Genomic DNA, 18,692 nt, shown 5'->3' on the forward strand with positions numbered 1-18,692 from the left:
AAAAGGGGTAGTGATCGCAATTTTCGGAACGTCGGCTAGGTTGACCGGTATTTGATGGTACGCGCGTATAAGGTCGACCTTCGAAAAAAAGGTACAACCATGGAGATTTGCCGTCAAGTACTGTAGATTTCTGATTGGATATCTGTTGGCTATTGTTACGGCATTGAGGCGTCGATAGTCTCCAACTGGGCGAAAATCAGACTCGCCCTTTCGCGCCAAATGAAGGGGAGACGCCCATGGGCTGGTGGAGGGGCATATAAGGCCAAGTTGAAGCATGTGCTCAAACTCGGCCCTAGCCGTTTTTAGTCGGTCAGGCGCAAGGCGCCGTGGGCGCGAAAATACAGGTGGCCCACTGGTGGTGATAAAATGGAGGGTCGAGTGGGTAGGCTTTTCCGGTTGAAAGGCAATGTCCACTAGCTCCGGAAATGAAGCCAAAAGAGAGTGAAAAGTGTCTCCAGAGGTGGCAACAAAGAATGTCGGGCTAAGGACCGCATTGGTGGAACTCCCAGTCGTTGTAGAGAGCGACGTCATGCTATCAAGAAGCCTCCAACGCCTGACATCCACCAATAGATTAAACCTATCCAAGAAATCAGCGCCGAGAATAGGATGCGGGATGTCAGCGATGACGAAAACCCATTGAAAATCTCGACGAAGGTTGATGTCGAGGCGCAGCGAAATCTGACCGAAGGTTGTTATGGGAGACGAGTCAATGGCATGCAAGACAATTGAAGAGCGCTTGGGCTTGTCTGCAGCCAGACGAAGGGGCCAGATGCTGCAACAAGAGCCGGTGTCCACCATGAAGAATTTCTTCGACACCAGATCTTTTACGAAGAACGCACGATTTTTGGGAAACGAGAAGGAAGAAGGTGACGTGCTCACCTCCTCCGGATTTAGTTTCCCGAGGGCTGGAAAGTGCACGGCTGGGTACACCGTTCTGCCTTTTCGGCATACTTTGAATGGTACCAGCACCAGCCAGAACGAGAAACAGAGTCACTCCGACTACGGAAAACAGAGCCACTGCGACTACGACTGCGAGGTTGGCGCCCGATCGCACGGCACAGATCATCGATTCGCTGCGTAAGCGCATCGATCTTCTTGGCTAATGAATTGTTCGTCGGAGAAGGTGTCGGAGGGGACTCTGTACATGCGTACAGGCCCCGCAATGGAGATGGTCGCGAAAACTCTAATATTTGTGAATGAGGCAAACCTGATGCAGCCATGTTTGTCGGAAGGATCGTCTGTCAGGAGGGGCAGAAGGTATGAACGAGAAATGGAGAGAGAACACGTGGAACCGACAAAACAAATCAAAATGGTTTTTTTGTGTACTGGTGTGTGTGTGAGTGCACCTCGTGGGTAGTAAAAAATAAGTGTGTGTGTGTACAAAGGAAAACAAGGTACAGAAAAGAAAAAATATAATGTGTGTGTGTTTTCTTTTTTTTTTTTCAGTGTACTGAGTCCGATGAATAAAGGTTTTGTTTGTACCCACCTCGCTGTCCTGAAAAGAAAAGAAAAATGAAAATGAAACTGAGTGTTCAGTGCTCTATCTGGCAAAACCTGTTCGCTGCGTCTTCTGTTCTTTTTTTTTCTACTTGGGGTCACCAATTGTAACAGGATCTGGTATCGGTATCACTGAAAGGGTGTCGATCCGATCCCGTCACATACAATTTAGTTAGATATAACAGACGAAGTCAGGTTATCGGTGAAAGACAGCAGTTTGTTTATTAATCGCGATGGTGTACGTATATCTGATGGGAAAACGACAGCCGAATCTGTTGTACAGCTTCTTGTTCGTTGGTTGAAGTGGTTCAATGTCGTCCGCGGCTAAGTCGGTGTGGTTATCAGAGACTACCAATGCACGTCTGTTCACAATGGCTGAAATGCCCAGAGAGAATGAAGGAGTCTAGTGGGCCTTAGGGATCAGTTTCCCGCTCATGCGCATGGGGAAGACTTCCGGTGGCCACCCGGAAGTAGTCCCATTCTGCGCATGCGCGCTGAACCCTACACAGTAGCATCACTACAAAAGTATCGAATTGTAGTTTAAATAATTTATTTGATCAACATTTACATTTACGTGTTGAATACAAAAGGAAAGCCGCTACATGACGTTACCAACTTGCTTCGAGTTGGCGAAGTAAAAATGAACAGGAGAAATATTGTGTCGATGTGATGAGGTAGAACCGGGCATGTTTTGTGCTTGTGTGTACGTTAGTCATTCGGTCGTGTCTGTCTATGTTCTGCAACTGCTACTGTGCTGTTTCGTTCATGCTAAATATGTGGTTCTGTGTTGGCTGCTTGACTGGTGCAAGTTAACTGCTGTCTGTCAACGTTTGCCTCTTGCTAGCTATCTGGTTATCTGTTGTGTGTCTGACTGTATTTATAATCGTCATCCTAACTAGAAGAACAGACATACCATAGGAATAATTTCTACCTATGTAGGTAACCTGCTGTCCACTTGAACCTTCAATGACACAGCTCAGGTCGGAGGTCGGATGGAAATCCATCTATTCCTTTTTGACAGGACAAAGAAATTTCATTCACGCCTGTTTGGCCAGTGGTGGATCAGGCAGGCGAGAATCCTTAGATTAGTTTTCGAAAAAGGAAGTGTTAGTTTTTACACTACCCTGCTTCTAGTGAGAAAGCTAAAGGGATCGAAAGATACAGATGCGTGTGATATTGGAAATGTATGATTTGGTGTGTAATGCAGAAAATGGATACAGTGTCATTTACAAACAAATGAATACATGTCAAAAACATTTGAAATGAAAAAAATGTAAAGCAAAAAAACAAAAAAAATCAATGTTCAACGTTGGTGTGTGCAATATATGTTAAGCCATGTGTATATGCCTAGGCAGAAGCATAAATGTAATATGCTGGTGCATTGAAAGAGATATGCAACTCTATTGATTAGGCAACCCACTGAAGGTCTAATAGAGGTAAGTTATCTTGCAGTGGTGTGGAGAGCAAGTGATAGCACACATGAAAATATGAGTGTGTAAGCATACAGGTGGGATGTAGAGAGCAAAAAAATTTTAAACAAAACAAAACATATGTGCATGCAAGAAAATGTAATTTTACAGAAAAATGAAAATGTCCATGCAAAAATTTCATTGGTGAAATGTTCAGTCAATTCAATTAGAAGAACAATCTTTGGCGCACATAGCAGAGCTGTAACCCAACCCCTCTCTAATGTAAAAAAAATTTTTTTTACGGAAACACGTTTTCGGCTATGAAGATTCCGATTCTGAAAAAAGAATTGGCAAAAATCTCAACTTCAAAATTTGAATTCCACTCCCACACACCAACACACACACACACAGACACTGTCTGTTGATTGGCTAAAATTACCCAAATTTGCCAACTTTAATTCCAAATAACATCAGATTCTGTAATTTACAAGATAAAGTAATTGGTTGGGTGTATTCAAAATTCAGAGTTGCATCGACAGCAAAATTGAAAGCAATCTGAGCAAAATTAAGGGGGGACTCATTTTGCGAATGAGAAAGACTAGATCCTTGGGGGATCAATCCAAGTATTCTGGATTATTTTTTTATATTTTTATTACCTTACATACCTTTCACATAGTTCTCTTGTACACGCACACACATACACAGTTTCAGTGTTGAACATTATCATCCCATTTCCATTGTACACACACACACACACACACATACAAGCATGAAAACATACCTCTCTTTTATACACACATATACTCAAACTTCAAATATGGTTTATTGGCTTTTTCACTCCTTCCTTCATTATTCATCTATCACCCCTTCCTTTCTCATTCATATGACGCTCTCTTTGTCATTTATCTCCTCTACCTTCCTCACTCCGGCTCCGTTTTATATATATTCTCGTATATTCCATTTTCCGTCTTTCATTTGCCATATATATATATATATATTTCCGTGAGAGTTAGAGGTTGGAAAGTTAACCACCTGGACAAAATAACATGAATTTTGGAAGGCAACACTTGAAGTCTATGACTTATTCTCTTTCCTTTACCTAATCCATTTTACTAAATTTTACTCCTCTCACAGTCTTGCTCCTATTCTTCTTATGCACTCTTCAATGAGAGAAATATACTGTATCTGTTAGTAACTGACTCTTGTATGTATCGGCTCTCCTAACCAGTTAGACCCGCTGATGAAGCCTAGAGGCACACCCAGCATCCAAACTCTATCTACCCATCCCTACAGAACACTGAAGAGATGGAACTAGCATGGAGGATATCGTGGCCTCTTGGCAGAAATGGCTATAAGGAACTGATTTTTTAATCTTTTACTCTTTTATGTTTTACTATTATTACTATTACTAGTATATATTTGTGCAGCACACAGTCTTTGCATGTGTATCTATTCTTATAATATTCCCTTTTGTTTTGGAATAAACTGACACAATCAAATGTCTACCAGCTGATGTATGTCATTTTAGTTTCCCCTCCATTTTCTTTGATCACTGCTATTTGCGATAACAGCATGTCCTTTATCGCAAATACCTGTTCAGTGGTAGCAGGAATTGTTAAAAATACCAGCCTAAATGGTTCATAACAATGTTTCACTTAGTTTGTTCCAATTTTAATTCAAATTTACACATTTACCATTCAATGACCAGTTCATAATTATCGCACCTGTTACAATGTTGCAAGTTATTTACATTTGCAGTTTCATATTAACACTTTAATTAACATGACATTGAAATGACGTGCAAATGGCTCCTTTCCACAGAAAATGAAAGATTTGACAGCTATTTCTAGCATGAGCTGCTACCAAGTAACAGCTATTTGCAAATATCTGTTCTGTGTTAGCAGGACGTGCTAGAAATCAGTTAATGTTTACAAGTACACCTGCATGTCAACCCCCACCACTTTTCTTTCTTTCTTTTCTAGCAGATTCCCATGTTTTTGATGACGGACATTCCAATTATGCAAAAAAAAAAATCTTTCATTTCCAATTCCCCGTCCCTACCCCAAACTTTTACATTTTCATTTTTTTCAAAACAATTTCTTACTTCTTGCCTAATGTGGGTGCCGAGCAATCTTTTACATTGGTTCAGTCAATTTTTTACATTTTAACTTCTTTTCCATTTCTTTTCTTCAGTTTACTTCAAAACATACTGAGATTAAGAATAGAGGAACAGGGTACTTGATTCCAAGCAAAAAAAAATTCGAGTTTTTTGTTTTTCTTAGTAAAACATGTACAGGTACACTTATCAAAATTTACTAATAATTTTTCATTTCTTGATTAATGCAGGTCTGCAGACCTACCAGCTTACCTATTACCATTCATAGACTTAGATGCAGCATAAATGGGAGCTTCTGCCCCATGAGCACCAAAAAACAAAACTAGGCAATTCATCCAATTACTCTTTCATTAACCCTTTCCCTATCCAATCCCAGGCTACGATGGTGCTCATGGCTAATGTAAACCACAAGCATCCAGAATTTAATTTGCTGATGAGTTATTAGTTTTTTAAAAATTTACACATGCCTTACTTACGGTCCATGGAGTGTCAAGGACCAAAACAATTTCTAACTTCTTGCCTAATGCGGGTGCGGAGCAATCTTTTACACTGGTTCACTATTATGTGCCAAAAGTGAGAGAATAGCATCTGTATTGTAATGTCATATAGAATTGCTTCAGTTTTATTGTTATACTTTCCAATCTAATGTGATAAGACTATAATATTGTTTCACTTTTATTGTTTCCATTTTCATGTTAATGTCTTAATGCTAACATCATCTTATTTTACACATTTACCATTCAACTACCTGTTAATTATTACTGCAGCAGTTGCAAGTTATTTACAGTTACATAGTAACTTTTCAATCAATATTTAATACTCAACTGTGTATCTGAGTGCATTTCCTTCTGCTTATTTTCGGTCACACCAAAGGAAGAGTTATTCAATTGGCTGAAAAACTGTGAAAGCAGCAAGATCATCAGCAAAGAGGGCAAATGAATCGTCACTGGAAACTTCTATTAGACAATCACAAAATGCTGAACGTACAGCCACTACAAGAGCACTCCAAACAGATGACTAGCATACAGTTCGACAAACCACTGATGCTACCTTAACTGCTACTACACAAGCTGCAGAGACACCAGTGTAAAGTTCAACAAACTGTTGATGCTGCATGAGCTGCAGACACTGAACACCAGCATAAGGTTCAACAAACTGCTGATGCTACCTCAACTGCTGCTGCATGAGCTGCAGAGACTGAACACTAGCGTAAACTTCGATGAACTGCTGATGCTGCATCAGCTGCGGAGACTGAACACCACTGTGAAGTTCAACGAACAGTTGATGCTGCATCAGCTGCAGAGAACGAAGACCAGCACATTACACGCCTGATCAGGAATTCTGCCAACATGGCTGCTGCATGAGCTTCCCACACCTTACAACAGAAATTTACTATGCTGCAGACTTCCATTCAACAAAGAGCTAATAGACGGGGCTTTTCAATGCCATGCAGCTCATGATGGTCGTTAAAAGCTTTCAACTACAACCCTAAGCTTCATTATGATTGCCACCAACATATGAACATTGGAAATATGTCCATCACTTGCTCTTTCTGCAACGCTAAGAAGTGGTCAAGAAAATTCTGCTATGTGTTGTGTAAATGGAAAAGTGAACCCCACTCCAATGGAGGATCCACCACAACCTTTGAAGTCACTTTACGCTGGCACAACTACAGAATCTAAACATTTCCTCAGTAACATCTGGAAGTACAATTGTGCATTCCAAATGACATCTTTTGGTGCGAATGTTGTTCAGGATGGCGGGTTTATGCCTACTTTTAAAATGCAGAGACAGATATGCCATATGATAGGATCGCTCGAACCTACTGAAAATCAAGATCCTTAATTCCTTCAACTGTACTTTGTGGGCAATTTATATAAACAAGCCACCCGATGAAACTCCATTTTGACTGGCACTAACTTTCACCTGACGATGCAACTCCAAGACCTTTTGCCCCAGAAAAACAGCTATGTATGCAGCTTCAAATATGCCTTGGAAATAGAAGCTTGATCAAATTTTAATGTTGTCATTAATGCTCAGAAAAGACTATCTTGGGAACATGCAAGCCGTTACAATGCACCCACCTGCAATGAAATAGCTGTACTCCATCACAGTGAACAGCACAATCCCAGAGACATTGTCCTCAGGCAACATGACACTACCCTCCAACGAATTAGTGAAACACACCAATCCTACGATACGCTTCAATATCCACTTCTGTTTGTTAATGGTGAGGATGGCTACCACATCAGTATACTACAGCAAGATCCCCAAAATCCTAATGAACATCTCAAGAAGCCAGTATCCTGCAAGAACTTCTACGCATACTGGTTTATGATTTGAAACAACTGCTGTAATCACCTCCACCAGTCTCAAGAGCTGTTTCATCAATTTGCAGTCGATATCTGCACAAAAATGGAATTGGAGAGATTGTTTCATCAGGTCACACCAAGCAAATTGCGCTCTGCGAGCTACATCCATCTCTGAGATGTCATCAACAATGATGCTGCTCCAATAAGTCGAGAAAAAGTTTGCATCTTGTTCACTGGAAGTCCCTGATATATGCATGAAAAACGCAGGATGCAATGACCTTTGTGTGCCATTATGGCAGGTCTAACCTGTTCATAACTTTCACATGCAATCCCAAGTGGAAGGAGACTGAGGCTGAACTCTTCATGGGTCAAAAGCCTAAAGACCTCCTCGCCTGAATTTTCCATCTGAAGTTAATCACTCTCATAGAGCACATAAAAAAAGGGCAAGTCTTTGAACCTGTACACAATCCACATGCTCATATCCTGCTTTGGCTCTCAATGATGATCAAATTCATTGGCATCAACAAGATAATCTCTGCAGAGCATCCTGATCTATCTGTAGAGAAAGTACTGTACAACATAGTTAAGGCAAACATGGTGCATGGTCCATGTGGGCATGGCTTCAACATAAACTCACCATGCTTGAAAGACAGCGTATGTTCCAAAAGGTTTCCAAGGAGGTTCCTACAAGAAACTCAGACAGGTACTGATGGTTACCCATCAAATAGACAGAGAAAAACCAGAAGACGGCAGTTTCACAGCAACTATCGGACAGCACAAGGTTGATAACACATGGATTGTTTCCTACTGCCCATTCCTGTCAAAGACTTTCAATGCCCACATCAATGTTAAGTTTTGCAACACAGATAAGTCCATAAAGTATGTTTGTAAGTATGTGAACAAGGGTCCCTACACTGCAATGTTTGGACTTCAACAAGAACACTGCCAGGATGAGGTGATGCAGTATCAGGTGGGGCAGTACATAAGTAGCAACGAGGTTTTCTGGTGCATCTTTGGCTTTCCACTTCACCAACAACACCCCGCCATTCAACAGCTTGCAGTTAACCTGGAAAATGGTCAAAGGGTGTACTTCACCAATGCTAATGCTTCTCTGTAGGCAGAGGAACCAAGGGCACAATGCTCACTGCATTCTTCAAGCTTTGCCAAGTTGATCTATTCACAGATTCCATCGTATTACACTTGGAATGGAAAAAAATGGGCCCAAAGGAAGGCAGGTCAAAATGTTCATGGATACCCTGGCATTAAAGGTATCGACACTTGCTTTGGGTAGTTTACACAGTGCATCCCAGTCAACACAAATGCTACTACCTCCTACTACTGCATGAGATCAGAGGACCAATGTGTTTCCAGGTCCTAAAAACCGTTCATGGACATGTCTGTGCAACATACAGAGAAGCCTGCTATCGACAATGTCTGTTAGAAGACAGTGCACAATGGGATGCAACTTTGGGAGAGGCTACTGTATCGGAATCACCTAAAAGTCTCAGGTCACTATTTGCAGTATTACTACAGACATGCAAACTGTGATCCTGCCTCTGTATGACTCAAATACAGAGACAACCTGACTGAAGACTTTAAGTGGAAAGCTCAACTGCTCTATCCTGACATGGAGGGTATCAGTGATGAAGCCTACAACAGAGCTCTGATTGACATTGAAGACTGAATTGCTACACTGGGTGGAAATGAATTGCCCACATATGGCCTGCAACAAAAACATTCAGGTCAGGCTCAAATAGCCTTCCTACTGCTGTCCTTCATGAAACATCCTATGACACTGAAGCGCTTTTCAAGTACATTGTTGAAAACAAGCCAAAATTACTTCCGGACCAGCTGCATGCCAACAGAACTATTCTTAACAAGGTATGCCAATGCAAGGAAAGCATCTTCTTCCCAGATGCTCCTGGAGGGACAGGAAAAACATTTGTTATGAAGCTTCTCCTTGAAGAAGTTAGGCAGCACCAGGATATCACAGTAGTTGTGGCTTCCTCTGGGCTTGCAGCTACTTTGTTACTCTGGGAGAACAGCGCACTCGACTTTTAAACTTCCTCTGAATTTACCAGCATCCAAGATGCCTTCATGCAACATCAGCAAAGCTCAGATCAGGGGCAGCTCCTTAAAAGATGTCATCTAATTGTCTGGGATGAGTGCATCATGGCTCACAAGGGAGCTTTGGAATCATTAGATAGAACCCTGAAAGACATTCCAGACTGTCAGGCTCCAATAGGAGATGTAACACTTCTGTTGTCAGGTGATTTCAGGCAAACTTTTCCTGTCATTCCGAAAGGCACTAGAGCAGATGAGGTCTAAGTGTGCCTAAAGTCCTCTACCTTGTGGCATCATGGTGAGCTGGCAGAAACGTTAGCATGCTGGGCGAAATGCGTAGCCGTATTTTGTCTGCCGTAACATTCTGAGTTAAAATTCCGTTGAGGTCGACTTTGCCTTTCATCCTTTCGGGGTCGATAAATTAAGCACCAGTTACGCACTGGGGTCGATATAATCAGCTTGATCCATCTGTCTGTCCTTGTTTGTCATCTCTGTGTTTAGCCCCTTGTGGGTAGTAAAGAAATAGGCATCATGTTACAATCCTGAGTTTTACCACTAATATGAGAGCTCAACTACACGGTGACCAAATGTCCGCAAAGTTTGCACAGGACATTTTGACACTTGCCGATGGCAAGGTGCCTCTCGACACTGCAGGAGAAATGGAAGTGTGGCCATTTTCTTCTATTGTTAATTCTCAAACACAAAGTCTTTCCCAACTTCACAGAAAATTACAAAAACCACAATTGGCTATGTGAAGGAGCAATAATGGCTCCAAAAAACATCACTGTTATTTAAATAAACCAACAACTTAGGCATTCTCTTCCCAGCAGTCTTCACACTCACAAGTCTTTTTGAAACAATTCCAGATGAAAATGAAGTGGTGAACTATCTTCCAGAATTTCTCAATTCATTGGAGCCTCCTGGACTACCTCCCCACATATTAGCACTTAGAGTTGGAACTCCTGTAATGCTACTCCGCAATCTGGAACTGCCAAAACTTTGCAGTGGGACACAACTGGTGGTAAAGAAAATGATGTCACATGTTATCAAGGCTATCATTCTTTCTGGATGAGGAAAAGGTGATGACATCTTCATTCCAAGAGTTCCTCTTACTCCATCAAGAGCAGAAATTCCATTTTCGTTTGGAAGACTGCAATTCCCCCTTCATGCCAGTTTTGCAATGTCCATTAACAAATCCCAGAGTCAAACCCTGTCTGTGGCTGGTCTTTTCTTAGAAGAGCCCTGCTTCTCACACGGACAATTGTGTTGGCTGCTCAAGAGTAGGAGGCAAAAGAAACCTCTTTGCTTACACTCCAGAAGGAAAAACAAGGAACATCGTTTACAACAAGGTGTTATAATCACAACTGCCAGGAGGTAGGTACACAATCACCTTTCTTACCAAACTTCATGTACTTTTATGTACGTATATTTATATACATATGTGTGTGTATATGTATATATATATGTGTGTGTTTATATATATATATATATATATATAGGGGGAAGACGAACACAGGTAGACAACAAACAGATGTATTAGTATAACGCTTGGGAAGTGAAAAAGTCTTTAATGTTTCTAGCCTGCGCTCTTCCACAGAAAGAAACAAAGAGAAAATAAAGAATGTGTAGTGGCTAGTGTGCTTGACAACTGATGTTAGTACATTTACATCCCTGTAAATTAGCAACTTCACAAAAGAGACTGATAGAATGAGTATTTGGAGTCGATTTGTTCGACTGAAGGTGGTGCTCCAGTAACGCCACAGTCAAATGTTTCAAACAAGTAAAAGATAAGAGTGAAAAAGTATGTCATTTCAATCCTGAGAAATGCCAGGTATCTCTGCTAGGATATATATATATATAGTATACTGTTCCATGATGGTAAGATCAGCAAAAAAAAACTTCATCTGGTGAGAGATAAATTTTATTTAATAAATACAATATATATTTTTATCAGCTACTATTATATTAGCTTCATGTAATAAAAGCAGCTCAGACAGCCTTTTTTAACATATCTGGTGTTTTAGCGCAATCCTCAGGCTGTGCCCACATGGCATAACATGCTAAAAACAAGATAATAGTATAAAAGAATGAAAAAAGGCGAGAAAGAAGTAGATGTAAAAGGTAGAAGGTTGAAAAACTGGAAAACAAAAAAGGAAACAAAAAAAATAAGAGTGGAGGGAGAATTCAAGTTATATTCCCTTTGACCGAAAGGTCATAAAGTGGAAAAGATAGTAGCCTAGAGTCTGAGGTACAGCTGCTTAATTTGGAAAGGGTGGTATTTTCCAATTCACTAACAGGAACTTATCCATATATATATATATGTAGTGGGATGTGTAGCAAAAGGTGTTGTGGATGGTTCAATGTACGTTGTCAGGTGTAGCAGATGAAGATAGGCATGTTGGATGACATCAAGGGAAAACAATGAGGAAAGCATCAGAATGTAGTTTAAATAATTTATTTGATCAACAATTGCATCTTCTTGTTGGATACACAAAACTTGATTTACAATATAAGTGAAGGCTGCTACATGAAGTTACCAACAGCTTTGAGTTGGAAAAGTAAAAAAACAACAGGTGAAGTAGAATGTTGATTTGTTGAGATAGTGATAGAACATGGCATATTTGGTGTCTGAGTGTGCATTGGTCGGGTCATGTTGCTTTTCTGTCCTATCTGTTTGTGTTCTGCAACTGCTACTGTGTTGTGCCACTGGTAACTGCTTGCTCAATGGCTTGCCATCTGGCACTGAAGTAGGTCGCCTGCTATCCAGTTGAACCTTCAGTGACACAGCTCAGATCGGAGGTTGAAAAGGAAATCTATCTATCACTTTTTGACAGGACAAGGAAATTTCTTTTGCACCTGTTTGGCCAGGTTTGGTCAGGTGAGTGAGAATGCTTAGTGGTATTTTGTCTGTCTTTACGTTCTGAGTTCAAATTCTGCTGAGGTCGACTTTGCCATTCATCCTTTCGGGGTCAATAAATTAAATACCAGTTGCATACTAAGGTTGATCGAATGGACTAGCCCCCTCCCCCCAAATTTCGGGCCTTGTGGCTAGAGTAGAAAAAATTCGTTCAGTTTAGGGATATTAAAATAGTAAATAAAAATTAAGGGGGAGATAACTAGTAAATGGACCAGAATGGCATGTGGAAGACCGGCAGGACAGCAATTCATCATTCCTGAAATTGAAATCCACAACCGTGAATCAATCTTGGAATCATGAGACAAGATTCTTCAGTAGTCAACTAATTATGAATTTATACACGTGCGAAAATTGTAATTCGCCATGTTACCTTACTACAAGTATTTGTTGTTTAACAGTAAGTTGACTTATTTATGTCCCTTTACTAGTTATCTTCCCCTTAATTTTATTTACTTTTTTAATATCTCTAAACAGAACAATTACCTTTCCTTTTTACAACCAGAAAAATATTTGTAGAAAATTTCATTAAAAAATGCCTATTTTTCTTAAGGTTGTGAGGAAACAAAGCTGACACATATGAATTTTTCTCACTCACAGAAAGTTTTTGTCATAACAAATTCCGACACAATCAGAATATACACCATCTGAAACATATTTGGAGAAAATATCCATTTTTTTTTTTTTTTTAAAGTAATGAGAAAACAGAATCTAGGGCCGCAAACGTGTCAGTATGCCCCACAAATGCATACACGCGACGGGCAAAATGCTTCGCAGTATTTCGTCCGTCTTTACGTTCTGGGTTCAAATTCCGCTGAGATCTGCTTAACCTTTCATCCTTCGGAGATCAATAAAATAAGTACCAATTGAGGACTGAGATCGACGTAAATTGGCGATCTTTTTTACATGAACACACTATATTGAGTACAATCTGCAAAACAATCCTCCCCGCAATTTCTTAAATTTCACTTTAAAAAAAAAATGGGGGGGGGGCGAAATATGTAAAAAAAAAGAGTATGATTCTGGAAAAAAATCATTGTAAAATTTCAATTTTCCAAAAAAATAAATAAATAACCCCTTCTCTCGTCCCTATGACAGAAAGTGAAATTTCCTCCACCCACTTTTTTTCTTTGCCAGTGGTGCAAAGAATGAAAACGTGTTTTGGTGGTTTTCAAAATCTTCAATTTTTAAGTACACACCAACCGGAAATCTGACAAGCTAGAAACAACAGTCAAACCGAGGATCAACTTTCTAAATGCGAATTATTAAAAAAAAAAAATTTTTTATGTCATTTTGTTGTGTGTGTGTGTGTGCAAAAAAATCTAATTTTTACATAACTCTTAATTCCAAAAGACCCTCAACCACACTTCTTGTCACGGGATGGAGGGTGTTTATTTATCTTCTTTTTCTTTTTAAAAATTGAAATTTTACAAAATTTTTTTTTTCAACATCATAATCTCCGTATTTCGCGAAAAAAATTTTTTTGAAGTGAAAATTTAAAAAATTGTGGAGAGGTGGAATTTAAATTTTGAAATGCAGATTTTTATTTTCAGATTCGAAATCTAAATTTGTAAAAACAAAATCCCAAAGGAGGTGCGGTCCATAATCTTTATCTCCGCCTCTTAACTTTCTCCCTCCTGTTAACTTACTGGGCTTGCGACAAAGAAAGAGAGAGTGAGAGTCTTGCATAGTAAAAGATCGTAGTTACATGCAGTTTGTTGAGGGCGACCGAAGTGCCCCAGAAGTCATGCGCATATCAACTTCCTGTTATATCCGGAAACGAGGCGGGAATGTGTGCAAAATCTTTCTAGTAGTGTCTTTCGAGCTAGGTAGCGGAATTTCAGCTTTACTTTATAAAATATACGTACCAAAGCCCCAGTCATGACAAGGTTGGATATAGTTCTGTTTCATTTATCTTATATACTTTTGAAATATTTTATTTATGTCTTAAAATGTTTAACTTCTCCAGAATTCACCTGTTTTGTATGTTTGAAGTATTCCTTTTTTTTTCGTGGGGTTTTCGGTTGGATAATTCTATTTTTATATATATGAGAAAGAATGTCTTCTAACGATTCATAACTTTTTCTCGTGTCTAAGAGTGCTAGCATGATTTACATGATATAAATTATTCAGTTCCGATTGGGACATAAAACTATGCCTTCCAACGCATAATGATTTTCTGTTATTTAACTGGGAATAACTTAACCTCCTCTAGGTAAATATAGAAAGTGAAATGCGAAAGTTTATTCTTTTTCCCTATAATAGAAATAGTGTAAAGGAAACAAGACGGGACCGTGTCGTAGACAGATGCAACAATAGTTTTAGAGTGTATCACCTAACGAAAGTATTAAAGGAAGTGAAACAGCTGGCACTTCACACAATGTCTTCGTATTCTTGGCTAATAAAACTTTGGATATAATTTATTAGCTAAAATACGATGAACGTGAATTAAAAATAAATCCCGACATTCAAGCGTGCTAAAACTGAAATGGCCAAATTCAAACATTTGTTTTCGGACCAGTTTTAGTCTTCGACGTGAAGGACTGATGAACAAGAGAAAGTTGTGTGCGTGTTCACCAGCCACTGCAATCCCCTCTTCCTACTTGAACCTTCTTGGCAATACCCGACCACGTATATTACGACCTTCGTACCTCTCTCTTCCATCACATCTATGCTCTGATCCTTGTTACTTGTGAGTATGCTCTGGCACTTCACCATCTCTCTCCTACACTTTTGCTGTTTCCTACTCTCTCTCTTTCCCCTGCTCGGGTAGCCATGTATCTCTACAGCAGCACTCTTTTTTCCTCTCTTCCTAGCTCTCAATAACCATGTACCTCCTCTATAGCAAGACACCTATTCCTGCCCCTCTCTTTTCCTGTCACAATCTAATCTTTCATCATATAATACTGGATCGCCTCCTCCAATACCCCCTCTGTTATAGCAAGACACCTGTTTCTGTCTCTGTCACATTCTAACCTTTAATCCTCAGACACAAATTCCTCTCCTCAAATGCTCCTGCCCCTCTCAAAATTCTTTGTTTTGGAACTTGGTGACCCTGCCATTGCTGGTGCCATGTAAAAAGCATCCAGTCCACACTGTGAAATAGTTAACATTTGGAAGGGCATCCAGCTGTAAAAATCATGCCAAAATAGACACAGTAACCTAGGGTAGTTTTCTACCTGACCAGCTCCTGTGAACCGTCCTACCCATGCATGCATGGAAGATGGACATTAAGCAATGATGATGATTGAGTGTGTGTATCTTTATATGTTTAATGCACAATATATGGATTTATTTGATCCAGTGGTACTCACAAAAAAGCTCCTTTAGTAGACCAGGCTACAAACAGCATAGTAAACCTAATCTTAGGGGTGTGATTATTTCATTAGGAGCATATAGAATATAAACAAAGTCAGGAGTAATGAGATAACTATATTTCTTTCATTGGTTATGCATTCATATATATGATTTGGTCTCACAAGTGTTTGATGCAACCAAAGTATCTCGGACAGACTGGATTGTAGCCAATGCAACAACACTGATGCCACTGATTAAGGAAAACGAGCTGCACTACTGGCATATGACAAGACCCCATCACATTGCACCTTGAACAAGCTACAAAATTTACACTTCAAAGGGAGGCATGAAACTGCTAACAACTACTGGGAAAATCTTTGTGCTGACATTTAGAGGGCTTCTGAAACTGGTGAAATGAGGAGGTATGAGAAGATCCTAATTGCTCTTGCACCAACAGATCAAAAAAGTAGCAATGCCTAAACCCTTATCAAGGGAACAAATCACAGACAAACACCAGCAGAAGGAGAAATGGATTGAACATTACTCTTGCCTCCACTCACAAGACCAATCAGTGGGTGAAATCCTGCAGGAAATAATTCCCCAACTTCCATAGATGATAGAACTTGACAAAGTGTCCACCCAGGAGGAACAGGTGAAAGCCATTAATGAGCTTGCTAGTGGAAAGTCTCTCAGCAATGACAATATACCAGCAGAAATACTGAAAGAGAACAAGAACAGTGTTCTCCTTCGTATGTTCAAGCTCTTGATTCTCTGTTGGAAGCATGGAGAGGTCCCACAAGACATGAGAGATGCCAATATAATGACCTTGTATAAGGACAAGAGAAATTTCAACAACTACAGAGGTGCTTCATTACTGTGTATTATAGGAAAGGTACCTACAGAAGTTAGCAGAGTTCTTCCAGAAAATCAGTGCTGCTTCAGATCAGAATGTTCAACAATGGACATATTTCCTCTTTGACAGCTCCGAGAAAAGTGTCACAAAGAAAGTCAACTCCTACATGTGACATTTGTAGACCTAAGGCATTTGATACAGTTTGTAGATCGGGATTGTACATGTTTCTTCACAAGATTAGATGACCACCAACTCATGTCTTTCCATGAAGGTATGAAAGCCACAGTTCATTTCAATGGTTCTACATCAGACAGCTTTGAGATAGAAAGTGCAGTTAAACAGGATTGTGCTTTGGCACCAACTTTTTTCAGTATCTTCTTTGCCGTGCTGTTGCAGGTTGCCTTCAGGGAATCTCCTGCAGATGTCTACCTTCCTTGGAGAACTGATGGGTTCCTTTTCAATCTTGCACACCTTGGAGCAAAAACTAAGGCCCAGTCAACCTTGATCAGAGACCTCCTCTTAGCAGATGATGCAGCACTGGTTGCTCACAGTGTGTCAGCTTTTCCTATCCTGACATTCATTGGAATGTCAGGATAGGAAAAGCTACTACAACCTTTGGTTAACTTAGCAGAAGAGCATGGGATAACAAGATGCTCACAGTAAAAACCAAAATAAGGGTTTATGGAGCATACATACTGAGCACCCTCCTATGTGGATCACAGACTGTACACTATACGCTGGACAAGAGAAGAGACTCAATGTCTTTCGTCAGAGATGCCTGTGATCCTTGGCATCACCTGGCAAGACATAGTAACCAACACAGAAGTCTTGAAACAGGCAGCACTTCTGAGCATGGTAGCTATTCTGTGCCAAAGGAGACTAAGATGGCTGGACATGTGAAGAAAATGGATACAACAGAATTCCCAAACAGTTGGTATATGGTGAATTGGCTCAGGGTAGCAGATCCAGATGATGACCAAAGCTAAGATTTTAGGAGAAATGTAAGGGCAGTCTCACCAAATACCACATTGATGCAAAGACTTGGGGACAGAACAGCATGGAAAACCTCAGTGTGCAAAGGAGCCAAACAGCTTGAGGAAGAAAACATTCTGGCCCTCAAAGCAAAATGCCAAAAAAAAAGGAAAGACAACACAACTTTGCTTGCAGATTTTGCAGCAGAACTTGCTCATCAAACATAGGAAGGAGCAGCTGCAGGAAGAAAATTGAGTACTTAAGATATTCTCCACTGCTTAGACAGTGTTGTGGCAGCAGATGTCAATGATGAATACCTCAACGAAATCATTGAACTTCAGTAGAGCCGGCTTCAACAGCAACTCTTCAGAACAGCAAAATTCTCAATGTTTTGGTGTCACCAAATTGTGCCATACCCTCTTATTGCTAAGAAAGTCCTTGAGATACATCATTTGTTACAACGTATATTTGTGAGCAATCCTTTTCAAGGATGGTAGACATGCAAACTAAGAAAAAGAATAGACTTCGTTGTGAAAATGATATGAGAGTGGCACTTGCCATGGTGAAGCCATGCATTTCTGAACTTGTATCTGAAAGGCAACAGCAAAAGTCACATTTATTTGTTGTAAATATTCATTGAGTTATGCTTTAGTGTGAAATTCATGTTTTGTTGCTTTTGTTCTTTGAACACAGTGATTTTGTGTGCGACTGATGCATGGTTCATTTTGTGCACTAATAAAATATATACCTGTGTTTTAAAGAAATCAGATTTTATTTTTCCATTTACAAAGGGTTCGGTGAATGTACTGATGAAGCTTGCAGGGTTCAGTACCTCCATTAAGGTTAAGAGCCACTTGTCTAATTCTTCACCATGTTTTATCATAGCAAAAGGTACCATTCTTTTTGGTTTTAACACTGGTATTGCGTTTTCCTTAATTTGGAAACGTGTGTTGGTCTTAACACACAAACCTAATTTATCCAACAACATTTCAGGAAAAGCATTTTTTAATTTTGTCTTCAATTCATCTGATGCCTTATTCTTCCTGGCGGAACAATCATTTATATTTTTACAGAACAGATTTATGGGAAGGTCCCATCCCATAAATCAAACAACTCGATCCAGTCAGTACCGAACAAGTTTGTTGCATCTTTTAACACAGACACTTTTGTTTTACAGGTTTTACCATGAAACGTAATGTCACTTACCATTTCACCTAAGAAGTGTAATCTTTCACTTGTGACACCTCGTGCACTTTTC

At 39.8% G+C, this 18,692-nt stretch overlaps 1 protein-coding gene across 1 annotated transcript in view; it reads left to right on the plus strand.

Annotated features, from left to right (window-relative positions):
- The first annotated feature begins 14,037 nt into the window (after window positions 1-14,037).
- The window catches only part of LOC115221214 (N-alpha-acetyltransferase 50), a 28,455-nt gene continuing 23,800 nt past the window's right edge, over window positions 14,038-18,692 (plus strand). Inside the window, exon 1 of the mRNA XM_036510798.1 lies at window positions 14,038-14,201. Within this exon, the coding sequence (XP_036366691.1) occupies window positions 14,194-14,201 (8 nt within the window). The 5' untranslated portion in view covers window positions 14,038-14,193. The remainder of the gene's footprint in view (window positions 14,202-18,692) is intronic.

This window comes from Octopus sinensis, linkage group LG18, assembly GCF_006345805.1.
Source record: "Octopus sinensis linkage group LG18, ASM634580v1, whole genome shotgun sequence".
NCBI lineage: Eukaryota > Metazoa > Mollusca > Cephalopoda > Octopoda > Octopodidae > Octopus > Octopus sinensis.